Source organism: Hemicordylus capensis, chromosome 2 (assembly GCF_027244095.1).
Source record: "Hemicordylus capensis ecotype Gifberg chromosome 2, rHemCap1.1.pri, whole genome shotgun sequence".
Classification (NCBI taxonomy): domain Eukaryota; kingdom Metazoa; phylum Chordata; class Lepidosauria; order Squamata; family Cordylidae; genus Hemicordylus; species Hemicordylus capensis.
Window position 1 is genome coordinate 417,316,331 of NC_069658.1, and position 18,552 is coordinate 417,334,882.

An 18,552-nucleotide genomic window follows, 5' to 3' on the forward strand; every position below is an offset into this window, starting at 1 on the left:
ACTTTGGCACTATTGGTTGCTACCTGTGTAAAGACAATAGCCTGTGAAATCCCCTGCAGTAAGGGTCTTTAAATAGTCATGGCTGATGGAATTGTGCTTGAACGTTAATAAATAACACTTAGCATTCAGAGTGTGTATTTTAAGTGCTCAGAGCACCAGTTTGCATCATCCCAGTAATCCTTACAAGTCAGGCCAAAATTATTATCCCTGTGTTGCTGATGGAGGGCTGAGGCAGAGAACATCAGCTCGGAAGAGGGTTGCTGATCCGGAGAAGATTCCACTTCAGTTCATCTGAAGAGAAGAAGCAACTAATCCCCTCTTAAAGTGAATAAACTGTATTTCTGGTTTGGGAGGGTAAGCCATCAATTTAATTTGTTCCAGACTCTAAAAATGGACAAAATAGATGTAACCCATAAATAAGACAACAAACCAGGAAGGATTACAGCATTGTTTGCTTGTGTGTGTGACACTGCTTTTACAAAAAGACAAGAGAGTTACTCCTTCCATTCAACACATTTCTGAAATAAGACATATCTAGTTATTTTCCAGTTGCTAAATACTCAAGACAAGAATTAGTGCTTCTAAGAGAAGAGAAAGGAAAAAATCTGTACAAAATGAATATTTGTGTGTGTGGTTTACATCCTATTGAGGCACATGAAATACAAACCCGGTTCTATTTCATATATACACATTTACAAGAGACTGGAAAACAAATGCCAGAAGAAGAATGAACAAAATCAAACAGTAAATGACTATCAAAATATATAAAACCTGTGGCAAAGAGCTGATCAAATGTGAAAAAAGAAATCTGTACACACTTATGACAGGCAAGTCAAAGGCACAAATACTAAAAACTAGAATCATGCAAAACAATTTTTTTAAAAACTGTTACTCATACGTACAATCTGTGCAACAAAGCAAAACTAATGGCTCCCATGATAGAAGTTTACAGTAATTCTCAGTATATTATCAATACTGAAACATACTGGAAGTGCAATGTACAGTATGACCTGCCTTGTAGAATAACTAGTGTGAGTGAGTGAGTGAGTGAGAGTGTGTGTGTGTGTGTGTGTGTGTGTGTGTGTGTGTGTGTGTGTTTCACACATGGGCTGAAGCTGCTTATTTTCCCCTGTCCTGCTAGCTTCAAAGGGCAGAGGGTTGGTTTTACAAGTGAAGGTGAGAAATAATAAAGCCAAGGGATTACACCGAAGATATGCATGGTTAGGATTACAGTCAGCTGAATGGAAATGTTGCAGCATTCCCCCATTCTCTTGGCAGTGTGTGAAGATGTTTCCCTGGTACTCACAGCTTTGCTAGAACTGGAAAAGAAGTGTGGACAAGGGCAATATTTTGATAGATTTTCCAAAATCAGTTTCATCTGCTACCATTCCCACACGAATGGCAACACCTAGATGTTAGCAGCCAGAATGTTGACCTTTGCTGCATCTCACACTACTTAGGTCCAAAGCTTGCTTCTGGCTGCCAAGCTCCTCACTGGAGTTTCAAAATGAAAATTAAGGTTGTGGTTTTCAGAATCCAAATCAAAACTTTCAGAATCATGGAATTTCAGAGCTGGAAGGAACCCTGGAGGTCTTCTGCTATAACATTCCTGACAGATGGCTGCCCAGACTGTTTGAAAACCTCCAGTGAAGGAGAGCCTAGCACTCCGCAAATCAGACATGAAATTAACATATTTTCAAATTCTGTTATCTACTCTCTCGCACAAGTTTAAGTACATGAAATGTTTTTAAACTCTGACTCAACCTGTGTCACTGTAGCTCAATGAACCTGGGGATACCTGGGAGTTTGGTCACACAAATACATATGCATGGCTATATAATCTACATATCCCTGCTGATTTGAATATCAGTTCCCAAGTCTCGTGACAGGTTTAAATGACAGACACAGGAGATTGCTAGACATCCTGTATTCCATCGTTCAGAGCATCACAGTGCCAAAGTCTCCTTTCTTTTGGGCATTCCTGTCTAACCACTCTACTACATCCATAATAGTCATATCAAGTCAGCACCATAATACCCATGGAAGTTTTGCTATAGTGAATGTGTCTTAACTGAGATTTCCAATATGGTCCACATTGTTTTATACCACCAATGGCAACTTGTTGCTATTCACAGACGCAGGTATCCTTTTCACAGTTTAAAAAACCTCTCAGGCCTTTGGCTTAGTAACCACTAATGCATCAACCCATCCACTCATGCCAAAACGAACAGCTTGCTTTCGCCAACATTTGCTAGTCTGTTACTTATTCTAACCATATCTGCCCCATTCTGCGTGGCATTCTGTGCACACTCCTGGCTCAAGGGGACTGTGTCTGTATAGCATACACACCTGAAGCTCCATCAGCAGATGTCCAACCAAGCAAACACATTAAAATTCTGACCCCCAAAGTATAGAAAACATGATTGGCAGTTTCTCCTTCTCTCTTCTTCCCACCCATTTCTAGTTGTGGGAGGGCCACAAGCACCCTGAAGTTACCCTACCCGCCCCCACCATACTGACACTCTTAAGGCTGTTCACACCAGCAGCCCTACCCAGGCTTGCACAGCTCAGGCAGGGCTGCTCGTGTGGAATGCTGCCCCGCACTACCCAACCAGGGAGTCTGAGTTCCCTCCCAGGCTATTACCAAGGTTAAAGGGTGCAAGCGCACCCTTCTACCTTGGTACCCAGTTGTGTTTCTGCTTGGGCGGCCTGCAGCCCGAGCAGCTACAGAGCTGGGTGCCTGGAGTGCCCAGCTTGCAGGGAAATCCCGCAATGCACTGTGCTCCTTGTGAGGTGCATTGTGGGATTCCTGGAGACCAGGCTACATTTCCCCAGCCTCCAGATGGCTATGTGACTCCGGGGAGCACAGCTAGTGTGGGCACATGAGCTGTGCGGCCCCAAGAAGAGAGATTGGGGTGGGGGAGGTAAGAGCACTCCTACCTTCCCCCTAGCCCTCCCCGACTCTGCTGTTCTGGGTCATATGAATGACCTTTCAGTCTAGCACATGAGTTTCTGTATTGTGGAGTAGAAAAGCATTGCACCACAGACTTAAAACCTAAAGCTGGGTTACAGTTGGTCTCTGAATTACACCAACAGCCTCCCTGCAGACTGGATTAAAGATCTCTTCACAGAATGGGAAGTCAAATAAGCCAGGAATACCTTTTGCCATCGTCCTGGATCAGTGGGTTCAGACGATATTGCAGTGCCAGAGAAAGGAGGTTTTACAAGATTACAGCTTCTCCTCCGAAACTAGAAAAATAGCAAGGACGAGGAGTTGCAATCTTTTACCACTCCTTTCCGTCAGTCTGCTCAAGTGCTATTATTTGCAAGAGTCTAACCATTCAGTACAATCTGAACCAGCTCACAGAATCATGAACAAATACAGATGGATGGGACCTGATGGGTCAATACTCAGTCAGCAACAGGAATTCTACCTAAGGCACCTTTGTGGGAGAGAAAAGCACCAGTCCACCTTCCTCTCCAGTGATGGACCTCTTGAATGGAACAAACTTTAGGAGATCACCCAGCTACATCTCCTGCTTCATAGCTTGCACTCACCAATCATTTGCCAAGCCTGCTCTTTAAGACTCCCAGTGATAAGGATTCTATAATCCAGTTGGCAACATGTTTCTCTTACAATTAGAATGTTCTACGCAATAAACCACCTCAATGTTTTGGGCAGCAGTTTGATTTTTCTTTCTTTCCTTGCCCATGGCAGACACAGAGCTGGACGCATCACTATCCTACTTAAGGCAACCCTCTGGTATGTATTATTTGGATCCCCTCAGTTTTCTCTCCCCCAATTAAACTCATCTTCTTCAACCTTTCCTCATATGTACATAGCTTAGCAAATTCCCCCACCCCACGTTTTAGAATTCCCTGCAAAATTTTGTTTTCTTTTGGCAGTGTTGGTTCCTCTCATTTCCCTAACTGTGCATTATATAGTATGCAAGGCACCCAATCCCCATCTGATGACCTGCCAACAAGCCTTCCAATATCTGCTGGCTCTAACCCATTATTTGGAAATTGCTCCTGTTTGGGGAGCCATTTCCAACACAGGACCAGAGACAAGCATAGCTTGCTGGAATCTAAAAGCTGCACTGATAACCAGCCATTGAAGTACCTCTCCCACCCTTCAAAAATGGCCAGCTGCACAAAGTCAAAGGCACTCAGGTACCACAGAAGACAGTTGGCCATGGGGGAAAAAAAATCATCCGTATCTCTGTGCAACATCATAAACATCGATAGCTGAACATAGACAAAAACATTGGCATGTTAATCATGAAAGCCCATTTAAAGATTGTCTTGAATAAAGGTCTTGGGTTAAGGCCCCCCAAGTCAACATCCACCTCCTTGTAATGAATCTGGTATAACCCAACATAAGCGTTCTCAGACACATGCTTACCCACTCTAATTTAAATATTTCCTGCAACATCTCCCAACATCTCCCCTGTCCTCCAAGTCAGAATTGTTATTCTCAATGTTTTAAAATTCTTCCTGCAGTTTCCACTCATTACTTCACTTTCTGCCCCCCAGCTAAAGCAAGCAGTTTCTCTCTTCCAACATCTCCCCTCATTCTTCTCAAATCTCAACGTACCTGATTCCTTCAACTTCTAAAGAATAAATGACTCAGTTAAAACCTCTATGAAATCAAACTTGCAAATTCATTCTGCTTCCACCAGCCCTGTTAGCCCATGTGAATGAAATCAGCATGCTCCTATACTGAAAAATCACTGGAAGTGTTGGGACATATGCTATAGTTAGAGAACACTTTATCTACCATCAAGAGTGGTCAGTGTAACACTTGGGGGCATAGCTCAATGGCAGGGCACATGCTTTGTATTCAGAAGTCCATGGTTCATTCCCTGACCCCTCCAATTAGAGCTGGGAAAGACCCTTGTGAAATCCTGGAGAGCCACTGCCAATCATTGTACATAAAACTGAGCTCAATGGATCACTGGTCCGACTCAGTATAAAGCAGCTTCCTGTGTTCACTTGAAAAAAGTGGGCAATATCTAGATATGTGCCAGTACTAATTCTGTTCATGGAAGGAATTTATGCAGGTGTAGCATTAATCTGGATACTAATCACACTTTTTTGTTTACGCAGAGTGGATATCGTGCAATATGCTTTTAAAAAAGATCTTTCATTCCAAAGACCATTAAAGGGATAGAGTAATGGCTTCAGCCCATGCTCACCATTTTGCAGATCCCCTTAATGTGCACTGAAAAATAATAATTCAGCATTGTATCTGATTTTTACGATGACTGTGTGACTAAAAAGGAAGCAGTGATGTGATGGACCAAATTCAGATTGAAGTGTCAAATGCAGAGGTGATGTTCAGAGAAGTTTAAATGGTGCTGCAAGTAAAAGTAATAGTCGGCATTAGGAAGCTTAATTTTGAAGTACTAACACATTTGCTATTCTCACTCTGTCGAAACCATAATTAAAGAAAGATCCAACAGATTTTCTGAAAGTTCTTTTGTTAACACAATGTTTTGTTACTATTACAAAGTTTATGTCAGATTTTTATATAATATTACCAAGTTCCACCAGTCCTGTCTTTTGATATTGATACAACTCTAGTTCAAGTTTTTAATGGGGAGCAGGGGCAGGGCTGTCTTGATTTTGCCAATATCTTTCCCGTTAGTCTCGAAACCTCTCTTCTACCTGCCCACCTCATTGCAGATCGGAAATGCTACAACTGATACAACAACAGGTGGGAGAAAAGGAAAGGCAGGTGGCACCTAGTAAGAGAATCAACACTTGAAGCATATTCTTCTGATATGGAGCTATTACAGAAATATGCAGAGTCTCTGTCTCAGGAGGTAGCAATCAGTGTTCTCTCTAATATTTTTCATCAGTGTGCAGAATGAGTTTTGTTCTGGATGGCAGTGTGTGCACACATATATTCAGAGTGGGACCTTCCCAGTCCATTGAGTGGTATCTAAAATTAACTGAGTGGACATAAAAAATGTGTGTGCCCACACTTTAGCAGGAATACTGGTGGCTAGAACATATTCACACACTAATTTGTTGTTTACAGGTGACCCTCGTTATCTGCAGACTTCATATCCACGGTTTTGCGTATCTGTGATTGGGTTCTAGAGACCCAGTTTCATTATCTGTGGATAGAAAAATAGGTGTCGAGTGATCAGAAATAACTTCTGATATCATTTCCGGCCACCATTTTCCAACAAAAAGCCATTTTATGGTTCTTAAAAAAAAAAAAAAGGTAAATATTCAACCACTTTCAGGATTGGGAGGGGGAATTGTTGGAGAATAAGATACTGTCCTTTTCTTCTCTTATTTCTGCCACTCTTGTTTTTGGCCCTTTTCCCCTCTTTCGTTAGGAACCTAAACCCCCCCCCCCTATTCCTACTGATTCGAGGTTTTGTTTTTCACGGTTTCCATATTAATGCCTGTAGGCAAGAATGGAACCCCAGTGAATAACAAGGGCCAGATGTATTTTGAACTACCAGCAAGGTGGCCCGTTAAGGCATCACCACAATGTACATGGCAGCACTCACCTGAATTAAGCTTATATGGAATTTAGCTTCATGTATTAAGATTTTACTTTATTAGCCAATTCAAGGGAAACCACCACACCATGTACCTTCTTCCCTGTTGTGAAAAATACATGGTCAACCCAGAACCTTCTTTGCTTTTTACAGAATTATGCACTGCTATGCTTGCTCCCTGAATGTTGCTGTACCCAACATTTGGTCTTTCCTTGTTCCAAATTTATTTTCAAAATTTTATGTTCCAAATATATTTCCAAAGAGGATAATTGGTGATTTTGTTTCTAGACCATCTGTAATTTGGAAGATTTGCCATGGATGTCTTGGAGTTGTTTGATACCAAGGAGATCCTAATACATTGCTTTGGAGTGCTATGGGAGAACCAAGAATTACTCTAGGACAACTGATTCACATGAATGCATCTAATGCTAGGACCCAGCTGCATTCAAGCCACAGGATTGGTCATTAAACTGGAAAAGTAATCTGTAGCTATGGAGGAAGGCCAGGACACCAAGGAGGATTCAAGGCACCAAAACCCCAGACTGACTTTGGCAAATAATCCCCAAGCTCTGCTTGCATCTTGAGCCTTCTACCAACATACAGTCAACACATTTCTAATCCTATCTCAACAACAAAGGCTAGGCATAAACACAAGATTTCACATGTCCACCATAAATGCTATCAGCACATGGAATAATATCAGGTTGCTTACAATCAGACAGCTCATCCCTAACCAATTTTACATTTTAAAGAAAGGCAGACGTCTCTGTGCTTATTTCCCATCTCTTCTCCACATAAACAGAGGGAAACAGAATTCTGACAAACAGCCAACAGCATAAGGAGTGGGCTGAAAAGTAAAAAGTTTGTTCAAATGTGGAGTACTTAGCCACAGAAGACCTCTCCTCACAGGACAATCTCCACATGCCTAGAAATCAGAAGAGATTTGGAAGTGTTTCTTCTAAGTGGTTAATATAGTTTGTAAGAAGGAGAGAGAAGCTTTTAAAATATTTTTAGTATTTAGAATACTTTTATAATTTTCCTTTTAAAATATTTTTAGTATTTAGAATAAAAGATCCAAGTGAGTAATACCAACAGATTCAGCCTTTCAAATTTATTTTTGGTAGTTACAGTTCCTTGCCTAAGAATTAGTTATACCGATTAAATTTAGTGCATGTTTAAAATCCAAATGTTTTAACATGGAACGGTAGGCTGTGATCAGTTAGGGAGGGGAAAAATTCAATATAAATGAAGAAAGACAGTTATCCTTGAAATTTATGCATTTTCTACACGTAACACTTTGGTGTAGAAAACAGCATGAAACCTGCATGTAGGCCACCACATGTGATCTTTATACTTATAAATAAATGTTCGTATTGCACTATGTGCACATATGTATGTGTGTGATCGTCATATGCAACAATATGCATGCAGGGTGCATGCTACTTCCCTACACAGAAGCACCTTCTGTCCAGGGAATGAAGCATGTATGAAGTGGTCCTGACGAGGCATCTCTTCACTGAACAGACAAACCCGGTTGCCACTTTAGTCTATGCACATGCCACCACTTCCCTACTGATGTCCCTACAGTATGCCAGGGTGATGGGGGGTGGGTGGGCTTTCATATGGACTGGGCTGAAAAACACAGTGAAGAACTGGATGACTGTGTTTAACTACTGCCTTTTAACTACAGAAGGAAGTGGAGAGTGCTCTCAGACTGCAGAGGCAGCAGCAGCAGCTTCTCAATAACCCTGGACAAACTGTGCGGCTTGGTGCGGGTGACTGCTCCCGGAGTGGTCACCTACCAAACAAGCATACAATTGTCTCCGTTTTCTAGGACTCACAAAACACAGCAAGAGCACCACCACCTGGAGTGAATTTTGTAATATGTAGCCAAGTTCTCTTTCAACATTGAAGCAACACTGAAAGAGAGAGAGAGGGAACACATGTGCTATTTTAACTCTGTTGTGCAACAGAGTTCATTTCGGTCAAAGACCACCTAAAAGTCAACGAATGCTTGTTTAGTCAAGTAATGGACACAGGGTTGCCACCTTTTCTCAATTAATGTGTACCTTTAAGGGCTTTCTGCCCTTAATGAGTGTGTAACAGGCAGATATCAGCAGGGAAAGCTCTTGCAAGCACTGAGATGCAGCTGTACCAAAAACAAACAAAAACCTGTTGGATCCCTGCTTGTCAAGATGGCTACACAGAGCCCCTACCCATGAAACGCTTGCAGCCCTTAGAGCAGGGGCAGGCAACATGCAGCTCTCCAGATGTTACTGATCTACAAATCCCTATCTTCCCCAGCTGTGAGGAAACTGGGGAATGATGGGAGTTGTAGTTCAGCAACATCTGGAGAGCCGTATGTTGCCTGCCTCTGCCTTATAGGGTGACTAAGTTGTCCTCTGTGGCCATTCCACATTTTTACAGTACAGTGAAATTCTCTTAGCCCAAAGTCTGCCTGTATTTCTTGTCTGGTGCAGTTAGAAACCCAAGCTAGGGCAGCAACCCTTTGGGGGTCTGATGATAAACTTGAAGCACAAAAAGATATAAGGAAAACAGATTCTCAGAGGTGAAGCTCAGGAGTACACTGGCAACACATTTACACACATGTATGCTTGCACATACAATATGTGCAATACTGCAGACCACCAACCATTCTAAAGAATCAATAGCCAGAACGGTTGGATACCAAAAGTGCTTTCTGCTGAAAGAGGCAAAGAAAGAAATTAAAAATATCGAACAATTCTCTAAAGTTCTCTTTCCCCCTTTGTATCATACATACATTCTTTTTGGAGAAGCAGACGTTGCTTATCTTCTTGTGGCTTCAGTAGCACAACTCCAGCAAAAGCTAAAACAACGTAGTCAGCACCAGTGAATTCAGTCTGGACATGCAACATATTTTGGGGAAGATGAGGGAGGACTACTGATAAGAGATGAAACTCAATATTATTCACAGGGAGTGAGGGGGAAGGTATGAGGTGGAGGAGGAGAATTGGCACGCAATTGGTTTCCATTGTCTTTTATCCTTGCAACTAGAGGTAGTGTCATTTTTTTGTCCAGTATCTTAAAACAGTGCAAATCCAGTTACACGGTTATTTCATTACAATCCAGTAACAGTCTTTTTCCCCCCAAGTGGTGAAAGTGCATGAAAACTGACCAAGCCAAATTATGATTCACAGACAAAGTGTACCAAACCTCATATAAACATGTCCTGTGTATCCACACAAGTTCTCTCTCTCTCTCTAATATATATATATATATATATTTATAGGTTCATTTACAGTAGCAGAGTGGTGTTTGGATCCAGTGGCATGTTATCAGGTACATGTCTCTGCCTGTTTCCCTTCCTGCTCCAGGTCTTCAGTTTTTGATTTCCAAGATGGAGGGGTTATGGTCTAGAATGGCTAGGATGATCTTGTCCATGTATTGGCGCAACCTGTAATTGATCTCCTCCTGTTCTTTAAGGGCTTCCATGAGCTGAAACAAGAAAAGCCACAATTAAACCAGCATTTCAAACTGACACAACGATGTCAGGTTATTCAGTAATAAATCAGATACACCTTAACTTTCAGTTGCTTTTAATAATGATTAGCAAAAGACCTGCAATATTTCACAAGCATGGAAAGGGAAAGAATGTTTCCAGCCCTTTCTCCAGCTGCCACCCATCACTGAGGCTAAGGCACATGGCACAACCAAGTTTGATCTTTCAGAAGCATTGGTGTTACACCTTTTACCGGTGCTCTGTTAGTCCAGATGTCAGTCAATTACTATTGCCATAAACAATTACACAGGCCCATAACCCCTTTATTCACAGGGGTTCCGTTCTGTGGGGGCGCTGCGGATAGTGAATCCACGGATGGAGCATTAGGGGCTATGGGAATCGAGGGGTGGGGGTGGTTCCCAGACTGCCCAAAATTGCTGGAAAAAACTCACTGTTTCCTCTAGGATGGTCAACATTGCATTGGCTGAAATCGGGGCACTGGGGGGGGCACCTAGGGGCAGTACTTGTCTTGGCTCCTGGTGGTGGTCACAATTTCTAATATTACAGAAAATGTAGCAGTGATCACATGAATTGCCTAAAGGCTTGAGTTTATGGTCCAGGCATCTGGTCAATCGAGTCCACTGGGACTAGTGAAAAGGTGTGGGTTTAGAGGTGCTACAAGCCAAGTGGCTTTGGGCTGGAGATGAAATGGTCAAGGAAGGGGAGAAGATGGAGTTAGGAGCCTAGAAGAGGTGTAGCAAGGGTCTATGCCTTTAGAAACTTAGCAGAGATAAAGGAAAGAGTGAATATAGCAGCCAAAAAAAGAAAGGGACACCAAATGAGGTTCCTGGAGGTAGGGGAGTGGTAAATTTAGAAGTGGAAATGACTTTATAAATGTCCCATGATCTTGATTTTATAAATGGGCATGATTTTAAGACTCAAGGCCCATGATGCAGAAATTTTGCTGAAGCCAAGCAGATGTGGGTCTGGACAGTACTTGGATGCGAAATTGCCTAGGAACTCCATATATGACCCCTCAAGTTTCACCAGGAAAGATAGGTGGGGTATGAATGTAAGAAATACATTTTAGAAGTTGTAGGAAAAACTGAAATATACAGAAAATTCTTGTCAGCTGTTTTGTTTTAAAAATCAAACTACTCATTTGCCACAACAACTTTCTATTTTATTTTACCTTTAGAGGTTCTGGAAGTTCATAAACCTTAGAAACCTCTTGCATCTTCTGCTGTTCTCCCCTGTTCCCATGCAAAAACTCCTTCACAATATCGCCCTAAGTGTTAAATCACATTCTCACTTGAATACTAAAAAAGTTTTATTTCTTTCCTATTAAAAGTAATTCAAAAGGTTGGTTTTTAAAAAAAAACCCAAAACCTAAAACTTTTGTGCTTCGAAAAGACAGGCTTAACCAAGGCTTCTGCATGATACAGAAACGTTGTCTAACTATATTATAGGGCAAGGGATGGGCAGAAGGTTGATCATGGTCCACTGTCTATGGATACGTGAACCGGTTCGATTTCAAACTGGTTCGCCATCAAACGGGCCTGTTTGAAGGCTTGCCCTCGAATCAAACAGGGCCCAGTTCGGCTTGGCTTGAAGTCAAGCTGAACACACTGGGCTGGCTCCTTTTAAAACAACAACAACTTTTTAAAAATAACTCACCGCTGGGTCTGAGTAGTATTGTTGGCCTCCAGAGGGTGCTGGCGTGGGGTGTGTGTGCACGCATGTCTCAGAAGGTTCTGCTCCCACCGCTGGGTCCTCTGCTCCTTTTTGGGCTAATTCGGCCTGTTTACGGGGCCTTCCCGGCCCTCTGCCTGCTCACAGTGGCCATTTTGAAGGCCACTGCACATGCACACTGCCCGAGCATGCAAATGGCCAGTGCGCATGTGAGGCAGCCTTCAAAATGGCCACGTGTTAATGGGCCAAACCAGCCTGAAAAGGATCAGGGGGAGGCCAGCAGGGGAGGGGGAACCTTCTGAGACACCCCTGCCCCCCGCGGCAGCAACCCTCAGAGGCCAGCATTACAACCTGGACCAAAACTATTAGAACCCCAAACCGGCTTGAACTCAAGCTGAACATCAGTTATAGTTCGGGATGTCAAAACCGAACATGCCCAGTCTGGTTCAAGTCCAGTCCGGACTCAAACTGAACTGGACAAACTGGTTTTGTGCACACCCCTGCCACTGGCTAATTTCTCATGAACCATATACTGCTGGTTGCTGGGATTCTTGGGAGGAAAAAAAAGAATTGGACTAGTTCATATTTAATCTAACTGCAAAAGAGATCCAGAATGTGTATTTTTGCTTTGTAAATTTAAAAACACAGTAAAATTTTAAAAACCAGCTGCCATGCTTTTGGCTCGGGACATCCTGGGATGCGGGAGGGGGAAGTCCTCTCACTCCCAACTCCTGCCATCTCAGTGCTGCTGTCCGTGTGAGCACATGTTGCAGTGGTGCAATGGAGGGAAAGATGGAGTCCACTCATCTGAAGGCAGGCAAGCTCCTGCCTTCCCCGCAGACCTTGGAAGTGGTTGCTGAAGGCCACGTGTATGAGCTCATTGTTGGACCATGGGGATTCAAGTTTTTGAGGGTTTTTTTAGTAGTAGCCTTAAGAAGACTGAAGTTAACCTAGTTTTACCACAGAGTCTCATATATATCCTCCAGTGAAACTTTGAAGATTCAGGTGATCCAATACACTCAGTCATATGAATGGTCTAGAAAGAAGATCTCTTTCAGCTGGAAGGATACAAGAGCAGAGAATGTGATGCAGCTAACCGCATTATTGTGTCAACACAAACAAGGCTGTGTTTATTGTGCTGCCTTTTGGCAAGGGCTGGGATGAAAGGAGAGAGGCAAAAGAAAGGGAAGCATATGAAGCTATCTCAAACCAGAGCCAGGGATTCTCAAACTTGGGTCTCTAACCCAGTGATTCTCAAACTTGGGTCCTCAGGTGTTATTGGACTTCAACTCCCATAATCCCCAGCCTCAGTGGCCTTTGGTTGGGGATTATGGGAGCTGAAGTCCAATAACACCTGAGGACCCAAGTTTGAGAATCACTGATCTAACCCAATACTGTCTACTCCAACTAGTAGCAAATCTGCAGAATCTCAGGCAAATAGCTTTTCCTAGCCTTTCAACCTTCAGATAACTGGGAGGTTGAACCTGAGGCCTATACCCTACCTGTGAGCAATTCCCTAGTAGGATTAGGAAAACAGGGAGTAGGAAAAGTGACAGACAAAGCAGTATTTATTCTTCCTGTTTTTCAGAGGCTGAGGTCAGGAACAGGAAAGAGTGTGTTTGAACAAACTCCATGTACATGTGAATGCTGACAGTAGAGAGAGAGTGGCTTCTGTGATGTGAAGCACAAGAGTATGCTCAATAATAACATCCCATGGTTATTTATTCTGAGGCCAACTTGGTTCAATAAAAGATGTCTCAAACAAAGCAGGGTGGCCAAGAGGTGGTTTAGGAACTACATGTGCCTCTCAATCAAATACAGTGTGGATCCCAGACATGTCCAAGGCAAACCAGACAGACAGAGAGAAACGGTGTCCTTCTCTTCCCCCAACTTTAATGAAATGAGAGTGTGTGTGTACACACACACACACACACACACACACACACACTGCAGAATGCCAAGGGAGGGGAGTTCTTGTTCTCATGCACCAGACATTAGGAGATGCAAGCAACACAGAATTTTTGGCCACCCCAGTGTATAGGAGACCCGGCATTCTGCCTACACTAGAATGCAAGTTTCAATACAAACATCCCAAAACAGTCTTTGCGGTGCTTGAACTGGAGTTCATAATCCCAGTTACTTGCTAGTTTTTGCACCACTGGCCACCGACACATCCTTTCTTCTTTTTTGCTTTACTTCCTCAGAGTACACTTACTTAATTAGCTGCAAGAGATGGCTGCTAAGCACTTTACCTCATCTCTGGAGGCAGAGTCGATTTCCGCAGCCAACGACTGGGCTTTCGTCTGTGTTGCAAAAAGGTTTTTGGCTTCATAAAGACTAAGACTAAGGATCTGCCCATTAAGGTCATCATTCTGGTCACGGAGTTTCTGATTCTCCTATTAAGAAGGAGGGAAGAAGTCATTTCAGCAAGGAACAATTCACTTAGCATGCTAAATGTGCTTCCTAGTGACAATAAAAAGGTAGTGGGATGTTTTTTGGCCAACTCTATACATGTGTTGGCCTGATTCAGTACTAATTATACAATGAGGTCATTCTCATGACAAGGTCTAGCTGGGCTAGAGCAGCCCTACCCGGGTAGACCTAGTAATGAGAACCGCCAGGATCAGGACCAATCCTAGCACAGCTCTACTGGGTAGGCTGGGTACCCCCCTCCCCCGCCAGGTTAAAAAAGTAAGGTAGGAGGGCACATGTGCATCCTCTGACCTCACCGCTCAGTCATGTGGGTGCACAGACTGCCGACAGCTCTTTTCTTGCTGCAGGCAGCCATTAAAACTATAGAGGCTGGGGGAAGGAGCAAGCTGGCCTCTAGAATTCCCACAATGCACCGTGCTACTCAGTGGGATTCCTGGAGGTCAGATTTCCTCCCCGCCCCCCAGCCTCCAGATGGCTGCACCACTCGCTGCAGTGTGGATAGTGTGGGTGCACAAGCGGTGCAGCTTGTAGGGAACCGGCGTTCATGTGGGGGAATGCAGGCATGATCCTGCCTCCCCAACCCCACACGATAGTTATGCTACGGAAACTCCACCCACCTCTTTTCCTTTAACCAGAGCACCTACTGCCACCACTTCTGCTCCTGGTGAAGTTTCAACCAGCCACCCCTTTCCATGTAAAGAACCGCTGCTGCTGCTCCAGGGAGAGGGAAAAACTACTCTCTCCATAACTATAATTCTTGCTATCTGCTGTTGGGCTGCATATCCTGTTCCTTGTAAGAGCTTCTATGCCATGGCTCCATGGTGGGAATAGGGGGTGGGTGGGTGGGGATAGGGTTCCTTTATTTTTGCAAACAATAGTGAGACTGATTATAATGCAGTCATTACAGTATCTGCAGAATGCCAAGGGATACTGCAATCATTACAGTATCAAGCCCAGGAACACTACTGCAGAGGGAACCCCTTTTAGAACAGATAGTGATAGAACAGCAACTAAGAGAGAGAGAGAGAGAGAGAGAGAGAGAGAGAGAGAGAGAGAGAGAGAGAGAGAGAGAGAGAGAGAGAGTTCTATGCTATTACTGAGCACATCACACCAAGCCCCCAAACCAGGTGAGCCAATAGTGATGTCAGTTCACATCTGAAAGGGGCTGCACTACATTTGCAGTGGAAGCTCTGGACATTGCTACAAAACATCCGTGTAAAAGAACTGAGGAAACAGTTGGAGGGGAACAATTATCAGGAACAAACAAATGACCAAACTGTGTCAACACTGAACAAAAAGGTTAAGAGTGGAAGCAACCTAAGAGAGTAATTCACCTTTTGAGGGCTACTGTCAACTTGCTGCCATCAGAATATTTACAGCTTTAAAATTCCAGAGTTTTCCCAGTGGCAATGTGGTTGCCAATTGGTTAAGATACTAGATTACAATCCTTAAAGTAGTGGATTCAAGCCTCAGATGGGATCATCATGAAATGACCACTTCGAAGCCAACTCATTTGGAGAGGGAATCTCCTGGCTTGTAGAAATAGGAGGCAATCAGTTCTGCTGCTGACCACATTAGCAATGTCAGAGTCATAGGCTATGGGTACCTTTGTCTGGTGTGTGTGTGTGTGTGTGTGGTGGGGGGAGAATCCTTTGCCCTTCACTCACTGTCATAAATTGGGTCAGCTATGTCCATTTTCAATAGCCAATTAAAGCTTTGTGTACATTTTCCACATCCTCAGTCTTATGCTACTGGGCCATACTAGGTTCTCACATAACATTTGTGCTCTGTTCACACAGTTGGCTACAGACTCCATATCATCAGCTTCAGGCTCAAGAATGCCAGGTGGGCGGGTGTCACATGGTGTGGCCATAATTAAACGTGGCAATCACATGCATCAGTGCAAATTTGTACTTCAGATCCATACCAAACACTCTGCAATACTTGGCACTCATGCGCACCTGAGGACACATTGCTAGGCCACTGTCAGATTTTATTGCCAGCCCTTAGATTTGAAGGGGGGGAGGGAGAGGCAGCTTGTGTATGTCCACATCCAGATGTGCACAACATTTAAAAGGAATCATTCTCAGGCAGGCTCTGTTTGAGAGCACTTGAGCAGTTGAAATGAGATGAAGGAACTACAATTTCTGAGCCATTCAGAATCTCTGGGGAGGCCACAGATGCTCTGGCCTCTTTCCATGGTTATTCACACTCTGCTTGCAAAGAGTCATGGAGATTCACCTCCTCCCTCCCTCCTACCCCGACTCACCTGCTTTAGCCGCTTAATTTCATGCTCCATTTCCACTTCTCTCGTCTTTGCATTGAATTCGCTCAAGCTAGAGGAAGAGCTCCTGCCTCGGCCAGGCCGCTCACATTCAAGCTTGTACAACTGCAGGTGTTCCAGCTCCTTCCGCAAATCCTCAATAAGCTGCATAGAAGCCAAGGCAAGGACAGAACACTTTTGCTAACATATACATCCACATCTGGAATGCAAGACAAACTGCTGACTTTAGTCTCATCAGAAACATTTTCTGATAAGGCTAAACACCAGCACATCCAAAATAATCTAGTGAAAGCTTCAGTGCTGCAGTGTTCAGGTTTACTATGCTAAGAGAACTCCTTTCCACATTAATAAGTCTGCAGAAGAACTTCTATACCCTGCAGAGGATTCTGGGATGCTTTTTCAGGTTCACATGGGTGTTAGTCAGGCCTTTTCAACCTTGCAGACACTCCATGAAAGATGACAGCATGTTCTACAAACACCTTCCTATGATAGTAAATTGCAGGAGGAGCAAAGCATCACTACCAAGTGATGGACCACAGGCTCTTCTGAGTTAGATTTTGGAATGGGCCCAACTCAGATTTAATTTGGACTCCCTGCCCCCTTTCTTAAACTTACTCTGGACAGCAGAGTGGTTGAGGATGGCAGTGTCAAGGAGGGCTGGTGACAGCAGAAGAGGCTTCAGGCTTAAGGCCTGGATGATCCTGTGAGCATGTGTAGACGTGCCCACTAAAGCCACAGAGTACTGAAAACCTAGTTCCAAATTCTTCCAGTTGGGCTGCTGCCTTACCTGGTTGCCTGTGTGGCTCTGTGGAGTCCAGCAGAGCGTGCCGTATCCCTCCTTTGGGGCTTCTGTCTACTGAAGGTAGAGTGGGTGAGATGGTCCTGGTGAGGTTGAGCAAGGGAGGCAGGGAAAGCTGCAGGGAACAGCTCCAGAGGTGCAGCCATGTTGGGCGTGACAGGAAGCAGGAAGTGAAACCAGGGAGGGGGCAGGGCTTGGAGCAGGCTTTAAGCCCTGTCATCTCTGTACTGGGGCATTTAAAGCCATAGCAGTGGATGATGAGGACTGCTCTTGAGCATGGAAGTTCCCCTGGAGAGAGAATCGGCTGGATGCAGCAAGCCAGGAGGAGGGCTGAGGTGATGAAGTAACCTCCTCTCATGGCCTACTCTGAGGCTGATCTTGTCTGTTCCCATCCCAACTAGGGATGTGCACAAACTGGCCTGTGCACTCCTGGGAGGTGGGGGGCATTCCTTTAAGGGGCAGGAAGGGTGCCCTTACCTGCTCTGCCAGCCGTGTCCCCAAGAGCGCTGGCACAGAGCTGCAGCATACCTCCTTGCAGCCCCAGTCAGAGTTGAACAGGAAATGGCCGACGTGCATGTGCACAGGCATGGCTATTTCTGGTACGACACTGACTGGGACTGCAAGGAGGTATACTGCAGCCCTGCGCCAGTGCTCTTGGGGAGAGCCCTGGTGGGGGCGGGGAAAGGTGGAGCAAGTAAGGGCATCCTCCCTTAAAGGAACCCCCCCACCTCCGAACCGGCTCAAATGCTGGACTTTCAAACTGGTTCAGCACTCCATAAAAAGGGTCACCAAACCGGTTCATGCACATCCCTAATCCCAACCATGCCTAACTGAGTCACTTCTCAATCAAGATTTTATTTTACCTGATTACTTTGCAAAATGTTAATATCATGGGAAACACATGGACAATATTAGCCTTATCTCATAAACATCATTACTCACCTCCTGGGTAGCCTCTCTTTCCTTGTTAAATTCCTGCCTGTTCTGTCTCAGTTTATCCATCATTCTTTTATACAAATCCATCTCGTCTTTGAGCCTCAGACTGGTATCTTCTAATCTGTCTGACATCCGCTGCCTCTCCTGAGGAAAGGGAAAGGCAAGTTACAAGCTGCATCAAGTGTAGATCTGTATGTGCAGAAAAAGCATATGCTGCTGCCGCCCTCCTGGAATGGTATCACTTCAAAAAGCAGACGGTGGGAGGAACCGAGTACACTAAGCTTTCCTAGTATACTTTCCTGGTGGTTTGACTGATGCCAAATCAAACCACTGGTCCATCAAGGTCAGTATTGTCTACACTGATTGGCAATGGCTCTCCAAGGTCTGCAGAAGCCAGAGACTGAAC

The 18,552-nt window shown here is 44.2% G+C and overlaps 1 protein-coding gene across 10 annotated transcripts in view; it reads right to left on the minus strand.

The window, feature by feature from the left end:
* Window positions 1-319: 319 nt before the first annotated feature.
* Window positions 320-18,552, minus strand: part of RAB11FIP4 (RAB11 family interacting protein 4) — a 312,484-nt gene continuing 294,251 nt past the window's right edge. For 8 of the 10 annotated variants that reach the window (XM_053289861.1, XM_053289869.1, XM_053289871.1 and 5 more), the window contains 5 exons: window positions 18,153-18,290; window positions 16,397-16,555; window positions 13,947-14,090; window positions 11,195-11,290; window positions 320-9,998 (listed from right to left, as the gene is read on the minus strand). In XM_053289861.1, coding sequence (XP_053145836.1) covers window positions 9,882-9,998; window positions 11,195-11,290; window positions 13,947-14,090; window positions 16,397-16,555; window positions 18,153-18,290 — 654 coding nt within the window. In that variant the 3' untranslated portion in view covers window positions 320-9,881. Of the gene's footprint in view, window positions 9,999-11,194; window positions 11,291-13,909; window positions 14,091-16,396; window positions 16,556-18,152; window positions 18,291-18,552 lie in introns of all 10 variants that reach the window. The other 2 variants (XM_053289862.1, XM_053289863.1) reach the window with 2 other exon arrangements.